At 39.8% G+C, this 14,286-nt stretch overlaps 2 protein-coding genes across 2 annotated transcripts in view; one reads left to right on the top strand and one right to left on the bottom strand.

Annotated features, from left to right (window-relative positions):
• Positions 1-240: 240 nt before the first annotated feature.
• On the bottom strand, positions 241-11,908 carry trappc1 (trafficking protein particle complex subunit 1). The gene is made up of 5 exons (XM_071377751.1): positions 11,713-11,908; positions 11,214-11,312; positions 10,473-10,543; positions 9,995-10,133; positions 241-556 (listed from the first exon to the last, which is right to left on the bottom strand). The coding sequence occupies exons 2-5, from the start codon at positions 11,310-11,312 to the stop codon at positions 428-430; spliced, it is 438 nt and encodes a 145-aa protein (XP_071233852.1). The 5' UTR covers positions 11,713-11,908; the 3' UTR covers positions 241-427.
• Positions 11,909-12,610: 702 nt separating this feature from the next.
• The window catches only part of LOC139560979 (proteasome subunit beta type-6-like), an 8,851-nt gene continuing 7,175 nt past the window's right edge, over positions 12,611-14,286 (top strand). Inside the window, exon 1 of the mRNA XM_071377750.1 lies at positions 12,611-13,377. Coding sequence (XP_071233851.1) covers positions 13,288-13,377 — 90 coding nt within the window. The 5' untranslated portion in view covers positions 12,611-13,287. The remainder of the gene's footprint in view (positions 13,378-14,286) is intronic.

Genomic DNA, 14,286 nt, shown 5'->3' with positions numbered 1-14,286 from the left:
CTGATCACCACGGTAACACGTCCTGTTACCCAGAACCCCCAAGGTCAGAGGTCAACAGTGATGGTGTTATCACCCTTAATCAGCCAATCAATGACCTGAGTAATCAAAAGGTTGTAACTAATACAAAGTTTACAGTGTGTGTTCAGTGTGTGTGTGTGTGTGGCCATCGTAGTGGAGGATGAAAATGCTCCTCTCACAGAACAGAAGTGGTTCAGAGTAAGTGGTTCACACACAGAGTCATCACGTTGTTCAGGTTTAATGGTTCTATTTAAGACAACAACAACCAACATTCTGACATGTTACTAACAAATAAATAGATGATTACACCCCTCACTTCCCCCAGACGACCCCCCAGTGTGTGTGTGTGTGTGTGTGTGTGTGTGTGTGTGTGTGTGTGTGTGTGTGTGTGTGTGTGTGTGTGTGTGTGTTATGCAGCGCGGGGGCTGAAGAACGGCAGGGCTCGGATGTAGAGGTCCAGTCGAGAAGAGAAGAGGTCAGAGGACAGCTGCTCCCCCAGAACACACAGAGGATTCTTCACTATGTACTCTACATACAGCTGGAATAGAGACAGAGGTTAGAACACACAGAGGATTCTTCACTATGTACTCTACATACAGCTGGAATAGAGACAGAGGTTAGAACACACAGAGGATTCTTCACTATGTACTCTACATACAGCTGGAATAGAGACAGAGGTTAGAACACACAGAGGATTCTTCACTATGTACTCTACATACAGCTGGAATAGAGACAGAGGTTAGAACACACAGAGGATTCTTCACTATGTACTCTACATACAGCTGGAATAGAGACAGAGGTTATAACACACAGAGGATTCTTCACTATGTACTCTACATACAGCTGGAATAGAGACAGAGGTTATAACACACAGAGGATTCTTCACTATGTACTCTACATACAGCTGGAATAGAGACAGAGGTTATAACACACAGAGGATTCTTCACTATGTACTCTACATACAGCTGGAATAGAGACAGAGGTTATAACACACAGAGGATTCTTCACTATGTACTCTACATACAGCTGGAATAGAGACAGAGGTTATAACACACAGAGGATTCTTCACTATGTACTCTACATACAGCTGGAATAGAGACAGAGGTTATAACACACAGAGGATTCTTCACTATGTACTCTACATACAGCTGGAATAGAGACAGAGGTTATAACACACAGAGGATTCTTCACTATGTACTCTACATACAGCTGGAATAGAGACAGAGGTTATAACACACAGAGGATTCTTCACTATGTACTCTACATACAGCTGGAATAGAGACAGAGGTTATAACACACAGAGGATTCTTCACTATGTACTCTACATACAGCTGGAATAGAGACAGAGGTTATAACACACAGAGGATTCTTCACTATGTACTCTACATACAGCTGGAATAGAGACAGAGGTTATAACACACAGAGGATTCTTCACTATGTACTCTACATACAGCTGGAATAGAGACAGAGGTTATAACACACAGAGGATTCTTCACTATGTACTCTACATACAGCTGGAATAGAGACAGAGGTTATAATACTACATACAGCTGGAATAGAGACAGAGGTTAGAACACACAGAGGATTCTTCACTATGTACTCTACATACAGCTGGAATAGAGAGAGGTTATAACACACAGAGGATTCTTCACTATGTACTCTACATACAGCTGGAATAGAGACAGAGGTTATAATACTACATACAGCTGGAATAGAGACAGAGGTTATAACACACAGAGGATTCTTCACTATGTACTCTACATACAGCTGGAATAGAGAGACAGAGGTTAGAACACACAGAGGATTCTTCACTATGTACTCTACATACAGCTGGAATAGAGACAGAGGTTATAATACTACATACAGCTGGAATAGAGACAGAGGTTATAACACACAGAGGATTCTTCACTATGTACTCTACATACAGCTGGAATAGAGAGACAGAGGTTAGAACACACAGAGGATTCTTCACTATGTACTCTACATACAGCTGGAATAGAGACAGAGGTTATAACACACAGAGGATTCTTCACTATGTACTCTACATACAGCTGGAATAGAGACAGAGGTAATAACACACAGAGGATTCTTCACTATGTACTCTACATACAGCTGGAATAGAGACAGAGGTTATAACACACAGAGGATTCTTCACTATGTACTCTACATACAGCTGGAATAGAGACAGAGGTTATAACACACAGAGGATTCTTCACTATGTACTCTACATACAGCTGGAATAGAGAGACAGAGGTTATAACACACAGAGGATTCTTCACTATGTACTCTACATACAGCTGGAATAGAGACAGAGGTTATAATACTACATACAGCTGGAATAGAGAGACAGAGGTTATAACACACAGAGGATTCTTCACTATGTACTCTACATACAGCTGGAATAGAGACAGAGGTTATAACACACAGAGGATTCTTCACTATGTACTCTACATACAGCTGGAATAGAGACAGAGGTTATAATACTACATACAGCTGGAATAGAGAGACAGAGGTTATAACACACAGAGGATTCTTCACTATGTACTCTACATACAGCTGGAATAGAGACAGAGGTTATAACACACAGAGGATTCTTCACTATGTACTCTACATACAGCTGGAATAGAGACAGAGGTTATAACACACAGAGGATTCTTCACTATGTACTCTACATACAGCTGGAATAGAGACAGAGGTTATAACACACAGAGGATTCTTCACTATGTACTCTACATACAGCTGGAATAGAGACAGAGGTTATAACACTACATACAGCTGGAATAGAGAGACAGAGGTTATAACACACAGAGGATTCTTCACTATGTACTCTACATACAGCTGGAATAGAGAGACAGAGGTTATAACACTACATACAGCTGGAATAGAGAGACAGAGGTTATAACACACAGAGGATTCTTCACTATGTACTCTACATACAGCTGGAATAGAGACAGAGGTTATAACACTACATACAGCTGGAATAGAGAGACAGAGGTTATAACACACAGAGGATTCTTCACTATGTACTCTACATACAGCTGGAATAGAGAGACAGAGGTTATAACACACAGAGGATTCTTCACTATGTACTCTACATACAGCTGGAATAGAGACAGAGGTTATAACACACAGAGGATTCTTCACTATGTACTCTACATACAGCTGGAATAGAGACAGAGGTTATAACACACAGAGGATTCTTCACTATGTACTCTACATACAGCTGGAATAGAGACAGAGGTTATAACACTACATACAGCTGGAATAGAGAGACAGAGGTTATAACACACAGAGGATTCTTCACTATGTACTCTACATACAGCTGGAATAGAGAGACAGAGGTTATAACACACAGAGGATTCTTCACTATGTACTCTACATACAGCTGGAATAGAGAGACAGAGGTTATAACACACAGAGGATTCTTCACTATGTACTCTACATACAGCTGGAATAGAGAGACAGAGGTTATAACACACAGAGGATTCTTCACTATGTACTCTACATACAGCTGGAATAGAGACAGAGGTTATAACACACAGAGGATTCTTCACTATGTACTCTACATACAGCTGGAATAGAGACAGAGGTTATAACACACAGAGGATTCTTCACTATGTACTCTACATACAGCTGGAATAGAGACAGAGGTTATAACACACAGAGGATTCTTCACTATGTACTCTACATACAGCTGGAATAGAGACAGAGGTTAGAACACACAGAGGATTCTTCACTATGTACTCTACATACAGCTGGAATAGAGAGACAGAGGTTAGAACACACAGAGGATTCTTCACTATGTACTCTACATACAGCTGGAATAGAGAGACAGAGGTTAGAACACACAGAGGATTCTTCACTATGTACTCTACATACAGCTGGAATAGAGACAGAGGTTAGAACACACAGAGGATTCTTCACTATGTACTCTACATACAGCTGGAATAGAGACAGAGGTTATAACACACAGAGGATTCTTCACTATGTACTCTACATACAGCTGGAATAGAGACAGAGGTTAGAACACACAGAGGATTCTTCACTATGTACTCTACATACAGCTGGAATAGAGACAGAGGTTATAACACACAGAGGATTCTTCACTATGTACTCTACATACAGCTGGAATAGAGACAGAGGTTATAACACACAGAGGATTCTTCACTATGTACTCTACATACAGCTGGAATAGAGACAGAGGTTATAACACACAGAGGATTCTTCACTATGTACTCTACATACAGCTGGAATAGAGACAGAGGTTATAACACACAGAGGATTCTTCACTATGTACTCTACATACAGCTGGAATAGAGACAGAGGTTATAACACACAGAGGATTCTTCACTATGTACTCTACATACAGCTGGAATAGAGACAGAGGTTATAACACACAGAGGATTCTTCACTATGTACTCTACATACAGCTGGAATAGAGACAGAGGTTATAACACACAGAGGATTCTTCACTATGTACTCTACATACAGCTGGAATAGAGACAGAGGTTATAACACACAGAGGATTCTTCACTATGTACTCTACATACAGCTGGAATAGAGACAGAGGTTATAACACACAGAGGATTCTTCACTATGTACTCTACATACAGCTGGAATAGAGACAGAGGTTATAACACACAGAGGATTCTTCACTATGTACTCTACATACAGCTGGAATAGAGACAGAGGTTATAACACACAGAGGATTCTTCACTATGTACTCTACATACAGCTGGAATAGAGACAGAGGTTATAACACACAGAGGATTCTTCACTATGTACTCTACATACAGCTGGAATAGAGACAGAGGTTATAATACTACATACAGCTGGAATAGAGACAGAGGTTAGAACACACAGAGGATTCTTCACTATGTACTCTACATACAGCTGGAATAGAGAGAGGTTATAACACACAGAGGATTCTTCACTATGTACTCTACATACAGCTGGAATAGAGACAGAGGTTATAATACTACATACAGCTGGAATAGAGACAGAGGTTATAACACACAGAGGATTCTTCACTATGTACTCTACATACAGCTGGAATAGAGAGACAGAGGTTAGAACACACAGAGGATTCTTCACTATGTACTCTACATACAGCTGGAATAGAGACAGAGGTTATAATACTACATACAGCTGGAATAGAGACAGAGGTTATAACACACAGAGGATTCTTCACTATGTACTCTACATACAGCTGGAATAGAGAGACAGAGGTTAGAACACACAGAGGATTCTTCACTATGTACTCTACATACAGCTGGAATAGAGACAGAGGTTATAACACACAGAGGATTCTTCACTATGTACTCTACATACAGCTGGAATAGAGACAGAGGTAATAACACACAGAGGATTCTTCACTATGTACTCTACATACAGCTGGAATAGAGACAGAGGTTATAACACACAGAGGATTCTTCACTATGTACTCTACATACAGCTGGAATAGAGACAGAGGTTATAACACACAGAGGATTCTTCACTATGTACTCTACATACAGCTGGAATAGAGAGACAGAGGTTATAACACACAGAGGATTCTTCACTATGTACTCTACATACAGCTGGAATAGAGACAGAGGTTATAATACTACATACAGCTGGAATAGAGAGACAGAGGTTATAACACACAGAGGATTCTTCACTATGTACTCTACATACAGCTGGAATAGAGACAGAGGTTATAACACACAGAGGATTCTTCACTATGTACTCTACATACAGCTGGAATAGAGACAGAGGTTATAATACTACATACAGCTGGAATAGAGAGACAGAGGTTATAACACACAGAGGATTCTTCACTATGTACTCTACATACAGCTGGAATAGAGACAGAGGTTATAACACACAGAGGATTCTTCACTATGTACTCTACATACAGCTGGAATAGAGACAGAGGTTATAACACACAGAGGATTCTTCACTATGTACTCTACATACAGCTGGAATAGAGACAGAGGTTATAACACACAGAGGATTCTTCACTATGTACTCTACATACAGCTGGAATAGAGACAGAGGTTATAACACTACATACAGCTGGAATAGAGAGACAGAGGTTATAACACACAGAGGATTCTTCACTATGTACTCTACATACAGCTGGAATAGAGAGACAGAGGTTATAACACTACATACAGCTGGAATAGAGAGACAGAGGTTATAACACACAGAGGATTCTTCACTATGTACTCTACATACAGCTGGAATAGAGACAGAGGTTATAACACTACATACAGCTGGAATAGAGAGACAGAGGTTATAACACACAGAGGATTCTTCACTATGTACTCTACATACAGCTGGAATAGAGAGACAGAGGTTATAACACACAGAGGATTCTTCACTATGTACTCTACATACAGCTGGAATAGAGACAGAGGTTATAACACACAGAGGATTCTTCACTATGTACTCTACATACAGCTGGAATAGAGACAGAGGTTATAACACACAGAGGATTCTTCACTATGTACTCTACATACAGCTGGAATAGAGACAGAGGTTATAACACTACATACAGCTGGAATAGAGAGACAGAGGTTATAACACACAGAGGATTCTTCACTATGTACTCTACATACAGCTGGAATAGAGAGACAGAGGTTATAACACACAGAGGATTCTTCACTATGTACTCTACATACAGCTGGAATAGAGAGACAGAGGTTATAACACACAGAGGATTCTTCACTATGTACTCTACATACAGCTGGAATAGAGAGACAGAGGTTATAACACACAGAGGATTCTTCACTATGTACTCTACATACAGCTGGAATAGAGACAGAGGTTATAACACACAGAGGATTCTTCACTATGTACTCTACATACAGCTGGAATAGAGACAGAGGTTATAACACACAGAGGATTCTTCACTATGTACTCTACATACAGCTGGAATAGAGACAGAGGTTATAACACACAGAGGATTCTTCACTATGTACTCTACATACAGCTGGAATAGAGACAGAGGTTATAACACACAGAGGATTCTTCACTATGTACTCTACATACAGCTGGAATAGAGAGACAGAGGTTATAACACACAGAGGATTCTTCACTATGTACTCTACATACAGCTGGAATAGAGACAGAGGTTATAACACACAGAGGATTCTTCACTATGTACTCTACATACAGCTGGAATAGAGAGACAGAGGTTATAACACACTGAGGATTCTTCACTATGTACTCTACATACAGCTGGAATAGAGAGACAGAGGTTATAACACACAGAGGATTCTTCACTATGTACTCTACATACAGCTGGAATAGAGACAGAGGTTATAACACACAGAGGATTCTTCACTATGTACTCTACATACAGCTGGAATAGAGACAGAGGTTATAACACACAGAGGATTCTTCACTATGTACTCTACATACAGCTGGAATAGAGACAGAGGTTATAACACACAGAGGATTCTTCACTATGTACTCTACATACAGCTGGAATAGAGAGACAGAGGTTATAACACACAGAGGATTCTTCACTATGTACTCTACATACAGCTGGAATAGAGAGACAGAGGTTATAATACTACATACAGCTGGAATAGAGAGACAGAGGTTATAACACACAGAGGATTCTTCACTATGTACTCTACATACAGCTGGAATAGAGAGACAGAGGTTATAACACACAGAGGATTCTTCACTATGTACTCTACATACAGCTGGAATAGAGACAGAGGTTAGAACACACAGAGGATTCTTCACTATGTACTCTACATACAGCTGGAATAGAGACAGAGGTTATAACACACAGAGGATTCTTCACTATGTACTCTACATACAGCTGGAATAGAGACAGAGGTTAGAACACACAGAGGATTCTTCACTATGTACTCTACATACAGCTGGAATAGAGACAGAGGTTAGAACACACAGAGGATTCTTCACTATGTACTCTACATACAGCTGGAATAGAGACAGAGGTTAGAACACACAGAGGATTCTTCACTATGTACTCTACATACAGCTGGAATAGAGACAGAGGTTAGAACACACAGAGGATTCTTCACTATGTACTCTACATACAGCTGGAATAGAGAGACAGAGGTTAGAACACACAGAGGATTCTTCACTATGTACTCTACATACAGCTGGAATAGAGAGACAGAGGTTAGAACACACAGAGGATTCTTCACTATGTACTCTACATACAGCTGGAATAGAGACAGAGGTTAGAACACACAGAGGATTCTTCACTATGTACTCTACATACAGCTGGAATAGAGACAGAGGTTATAACACACAGAGGATTCTTCACTATGTACTCTACATACAGCTGGAATAGAGAGACAGAGGTTAGAACACACAGAGGATTCTTCACTATGTACTCTACATACAGCTGGAATAGAGAGACAGAGGTTAGAACACACAGAGGATTCTTCACTATGTACTCTACATACAGCTGGAATAGAGAGACAGAGGTTAGAACACACAGAGGATTCTTCACTATGTACTCTACATACAGCTGGAATAGAGACAGAGGTTATAACACACAGAGGATTCTTCACTATGTACTCTACATACAGCTGGAATAGAGACACAGAGGTTATAATACTACATACAGCTGGAATAGAGAGACAGAGGTTATAACACACAGAGGATTCTTCACTATGTACTCTACATACAGCTGGAATAGAGACACAGAGGTTATAATACTACATACAGCTGGAATAGAGAGACAGAGGTTATAACACACAGAGGATTCTTCACTATGTACTCTACATACAGCTGGAATAGAGAGACAGAGGTTATAATACTACATACAGCTGGAATAGAGAGACAGAGGTTAGAACACACAGAGGATTCTTCACTATGTACTCTACATACAGCTGGAATAGAGAGACAGAGGTTAGAACACACAGAGGATTCTTCACTATGTACTCTACATACAGCTGGAATAGAGACAGAGGTTAGAACACACAGAGGATTCTTCACTATGTACTCTACATACAGCTGGAATAGAGACAGAGGTTATAACACACAGAGGATTCTTCACTATGTACTCTACATACAGCTGGAATAGAGAGACAGAGGTTAGAACACACAGAGGATTCTTCACTATGTACTCTACATACAGCTGGAATAGAGAGACAGAGGTTAGAACACACAGAGGATTCTTCACTATGTACTCTACATACAGCTGGAATAGAGAGACAGAGGTTAGAACACACAGAGGATTCTTCACTATGTACTCTACATACAGCTGGAATAGAGACAGAGGTTATAACACACAGAGGATTCTTCACTATGTACTCTACATACAGCTGGAATAGAGACACAGAGGTTATAATACTACATACAGCTGGAATAGAGAGACAGAGGTTATAACACACAGAGGATTCTTCACTATGTACTCTACATACAGCTGGAATAGAGACACAGAGGTTATAATACTACATACAGCTGGAATAGAGAGACAGAGGTTATAACACACAGAGGATTCTTCACTATGTACTCTACATACAGCTGGAATAGAGAGACAGAGGTTATAATACTACATACAGCTGGAATAGAGAGACAGAGGTTATAACACACAGAGGATTCTTCACTATGTACTCTACATACAGCTGGAATAGAGAGACAGAGGTTAGAACACACAGAGGATTCTTCACTATGTACTCTACATACAGCTGGAATAGAGACAGAGGTTAGAACACACAGAGGATTCTTCACTATGTACTCTACATACAGCTGGAATAGAGACAGAGGTTATAACACACAGAGGATTCTTCACTATGTACTCTACATACAGCTGGAATAGAGACAGAGGTTATAACACACAGAGGATTCTTCACTATGTACTCTACATACAGTGAGAGTGGGAGAGAGAGAAGGGGAGAGAGAGAAGAGAAGGGGAGAGAAGCGAGGGGGAGAGAGAGGGAGAAGCAGAGAGAGAAGAGAGGGAGAGAGATAGTGGGTTTCTTACACCCCCCATGCTTACCGTGCTGTATATCTGGTGCAGTATCTCTCTGGCGTTGGGAACTCCCAGGTCTGTGTTCATTATGATCTTGATGCCAGTAGCTGTCTCATAGTAGTGCAGTTTATACTTGCTGGTCTGAAAGGTCAAGAAGCCATCCTTCCTGTGGAGGGGTCAAGGGTCAACAACAGTGTGAAGGAAGCTGCATAGCTACTGAACCTTCGTACTCAGAGCAAGTCTTCAGAATTACAATAGTTCAATATAAGATTTAGGAGGATGACCACACAAGACTAATGTTAACACATACCATATACCCATACATTACATTTTTACATTTAAGTCATTTAGCAGACGCTCTTATCCAGAGCGACTTACAAATTGGTGCATTCACCTTATGACATCCAGCATACCACCCACACCCCCCCACCCACCCATACCACAACCACCCACCCATACCACACCACCCACCCACCCATACCACACCACCCACTCTGAAGGATACATATCCAGGGGAGACATCTTGCTGCAGAAGGACCTAATGGAGAACAGCATCCCATACATCAGCTTAAACTCCTGAGAGAGAGAGAGAGAGAGAGAGAGAGAGAGAGAGAGAGAGAGAGAGAGAGACAGAGAGAGAGAGTCATGAGGGAGAGAGAAACCAGTCTAGACAATTGTATCACTTCTGTTATAATAAAGCCTGTATGAAACAAGCCTGTATGGTTGGTTATGAAGACTCTTTACAAACACTGTGTAGTCTATACGAAACACTATGAAGCCTGTATGAAATACTATGAAGCTTGTATGAAATACTATGAAGCCTGTATGAAACACTCTGAAGTCTGTATGAAACACTATGAAGCCTGTATGAAACACTATGAAGCCTGTATGAAACACTATGAAGCCTGTATGAAACACTATGAAGCCTGTATGAAACACTATGAAGCCTGTATGAAACACTATGAAGCCTGTATGAAACACTATGAAGCCTGTATGAAACACTATGAAGCCTGTATGAAACACTATGAAGCCTGTATGAAACACTGTGAAGCCTGTATGAAACACTATGAAGCCTGTATGAAACACTATGAAGCTTGTATGAAATACTATGAAGCCTGTATGAAACCTGTATGAAATACTATGAAGCCTGTATGAAATACTATGAAGCTTGTATGAAACTGAAAATCTATGAAGCATGAATGAAGCGTTATGAAGCCTGTGTGTCACGTTATGCCTCCTGTCTCACCTCCTCCTTGGAGATGCCGGCCTGTTTCTTGCGGTTCCACTCCCCATAGTGCAAACAGCTTCCGTTACGATCAAAGATGTACAAGTTATGAACCGTCATCTATACAGGGGTCAGAGGTTAAAGGTCAGGCTTCACTTCGACCACAACTGGTGAAATTGTGAATCCTTTATATTGCCTTTTTAGTCATGTGGTGGCTAGCTATGAAACGACCCCTATTATGTAGTGCTAGACAGAGCGAGGAATAACTACTTCGATCTTTGTCATTATTTTTGGACTCTCCCTTACTAAATATACGCCTTGCAACTAGCTACAATATAAACGAGTGTGTGTGTGTGTAATGTGATGATGCTATTGAGCTAACGTTGGCTAACAAACTAGACATTCAAGATATCGAGTTACACTGCGTTGTCTGTGTCGTTACTAGCATTATCTAACTTCGAAAATAACTAACAAATAACCATTAATAAAGAGAATTTGTCGAGAATCAAAAACTGTTAACCTTTCTCTTCCTGTTTCTTACAGAAATACCCCAAAAGAGACGCCCCTTCTACTGCCTGACGATAAAAAAGTCTGCCAAAACTCTTTCGTTCCGGGCATGAAATCAATGATTGGAAGGAGAGCAAAATACTATAAGAATAGAATAGTATGTCTGTTTGTGCTACTATTTTACACATCAAGATAGAATTTGTGCGATCATTTCAGAAAGGCACTCCATAAACTGCGTTGTTTTGTCAAGCTACGTGAGATGCGCTACTTGCGTACAAGTGCTCGACAATTTCTTCCGTATCTTTGGTATCCACATAGACGTACGCCGGGTTGCCATGTTCGCGATTTTCTGTCTAACTTTGAAAACAATGTCGTGGGTGAGATGGAGTGGTCGCGGGTTCGGGTTTTTGGGCTAGTTTTAAATTGCACCGCGGCCGCAATGGCAATTTATTTAAAATATATACCTAACAAAAATATAAACGCAACAATTTCAACGAGTTACAGTTTATATGAAGAAATAAGTCAAATCATTAGGCCCTAATGCATGGAATTTCACATGACTGGGGATGCAGCCTGGGAGCCAGGCCCAGCCAATCAGAATGAGTTTCCCCCACAAAAGGGCTTTATTACAGACAGAAACACATCTCAGTTAGATAACCCGCGATGGGCCAAACCAAAATATACACAACTTTTACAATCACATGTATGTACAATATAGATATGAAAAAGTGTTTGTACACCAAAGAAAAACATTAGCTATGCAGTTGTAATTAAATAAAAAAAAATACACTGAATTATTATTATTATTATCAAATTATTAACATCCCCTTTTGACATGGCCTATTTGAATTGGTCCTTGTGTGCCACTTGGTGCATAATCTAGGGAACAACATCACACTGCTACACAAGCATAGGCCTATTCAATTCATATCCATATTATCCATATTTCATTCTGCGTTTGAAACTATATCCCCATCCTCAGTAGCCTATTCTAGGAGGCTATGGAAGTACTACTCACCTCGAAATTGCCTTGCTATTCATGTTGAATAAAATTAGTCTGTAACTTTGAACAAAGAAGCTGCTAAATCGTTCATTTTACACCTTGCCTAGGCTACTGTAGGCTATCTATTAGATGTAGGCCTATCAGGTGCGTTTGGCTACCTACATCTGCGAGTTAACCATTTATAACGGGTTGTAGTCTTAACATCTGGCATATAATAATGGCTTAATTTCCAGAAAATAGCCTAACATTCGTTTTTTGAAGTACAATAAGGGCAAATTATATTTTCTCTTGCGACATTCAAATACCTTTATTAGTCACATTAGCTAGCAATAATTATTATTTTGATGGAAAACCGAATTTAGCTTCCAAGGTCGTTAGAAGTTACATTTAGATTCCTTCTTAATTCGCTTGATAACGTTATAGAAAAGGAGTTTATTGGCAAAATGTGGCAACCCCTCTCTTGCTGTTAAAGAAACTATGTAGGCTACTATTCAGGCCTTGTGTGCGGGTTTTGAGGAGTCAGATGGATAGCAATTTTAGCTTGACCTGGCAACCCTGGACGTACGCTAAATAAGTTGTTTCAAAATGGCGGCAGCAACGGCGATGCATTTCGGTCAGTTCTCCTCCGGTAGCGACATGGCACCGGACTGGACCATGAAGGAAGTCAGCACCGGGGTAAGTGGGCCGCATGGTGTGGCTGAAACCGGCCCCGATAGGTTGTTCCGGTCCCGATAGGTTGTTCCAGTGCAAAGTTAGCTAGAACTTTGTTACCCCGCTGAATGAGACAGCACTTCTGGCGACAGTCATGGCTAGCTAATTACTAATGATAGCCTCTCCATTAAACCAAGTTCATTCATTATCATTTATATCTATCTCATACAACTAATTTAGTTAAGTTGAGCCAGTTGGCTAATGATTTTTGATTAGCTACGTTTGAACAAAACTTAACCAAATATTTTATAAGTAAAATGAAACACACAGTGCAGAAAGTTCTCTCTATATATTATATGTTAACCCTATATAACCCTAGATATTATATGATAACCCTATATAACCCTAGATATTATATGTTAACCCTATATAACCCTAGATATTATATGTTAACCCTATATAACCCTAGATATTATATGTTAACCCTATATAACCCTAGATATTATATGTTAACCCTATATAACCCTAGATATTATATGTTAACCCTATATAACCCTAGATATTCTATATGTTAACCCTATATAACCCTAGATATTATATGTTAACCCTATATAACCCTAGATATTATATGTTAACCCTATATAACCCTAGATATTATATATGTTAACCCTATATAATCCTATTTATTATATATGTTAACCCTATATAACCCTAGATATTATATATGTTAACTAGATATTCTATATGTTAACCCTATATAACCCTAGATATTATATGTTAACCCTATATAACCCTAGATATTATACGTTAACCCTATATAACCCTAGATATTATACGTTAACCCTATGTTTACATGGTTCTGTGCTCCAGGTGAAATGTGAACTCACTACCATCTATCTGCTTTGAACAGGTTGGACATGAGTAGCTATCAAA

The sequence above is a fragment of the Salvelinus alpinus genome, chromosome 31 (genome assembly GCF_045679555.1).
Source record: "Salvelinus alpinus chromosome 31, SLU_Salpinus.1, whole genome shotgun sequence".
Classification (NCBI taxonomy): Eukaryota; Metazoa; Chordata; class Actinopteri; order Salmoniformes; family Salmonidae; genus Salvelinus; species Salvelinus alpinus.
This window is presented reverse-complemented; position numbering and strand designations above follow the sequence as displayed.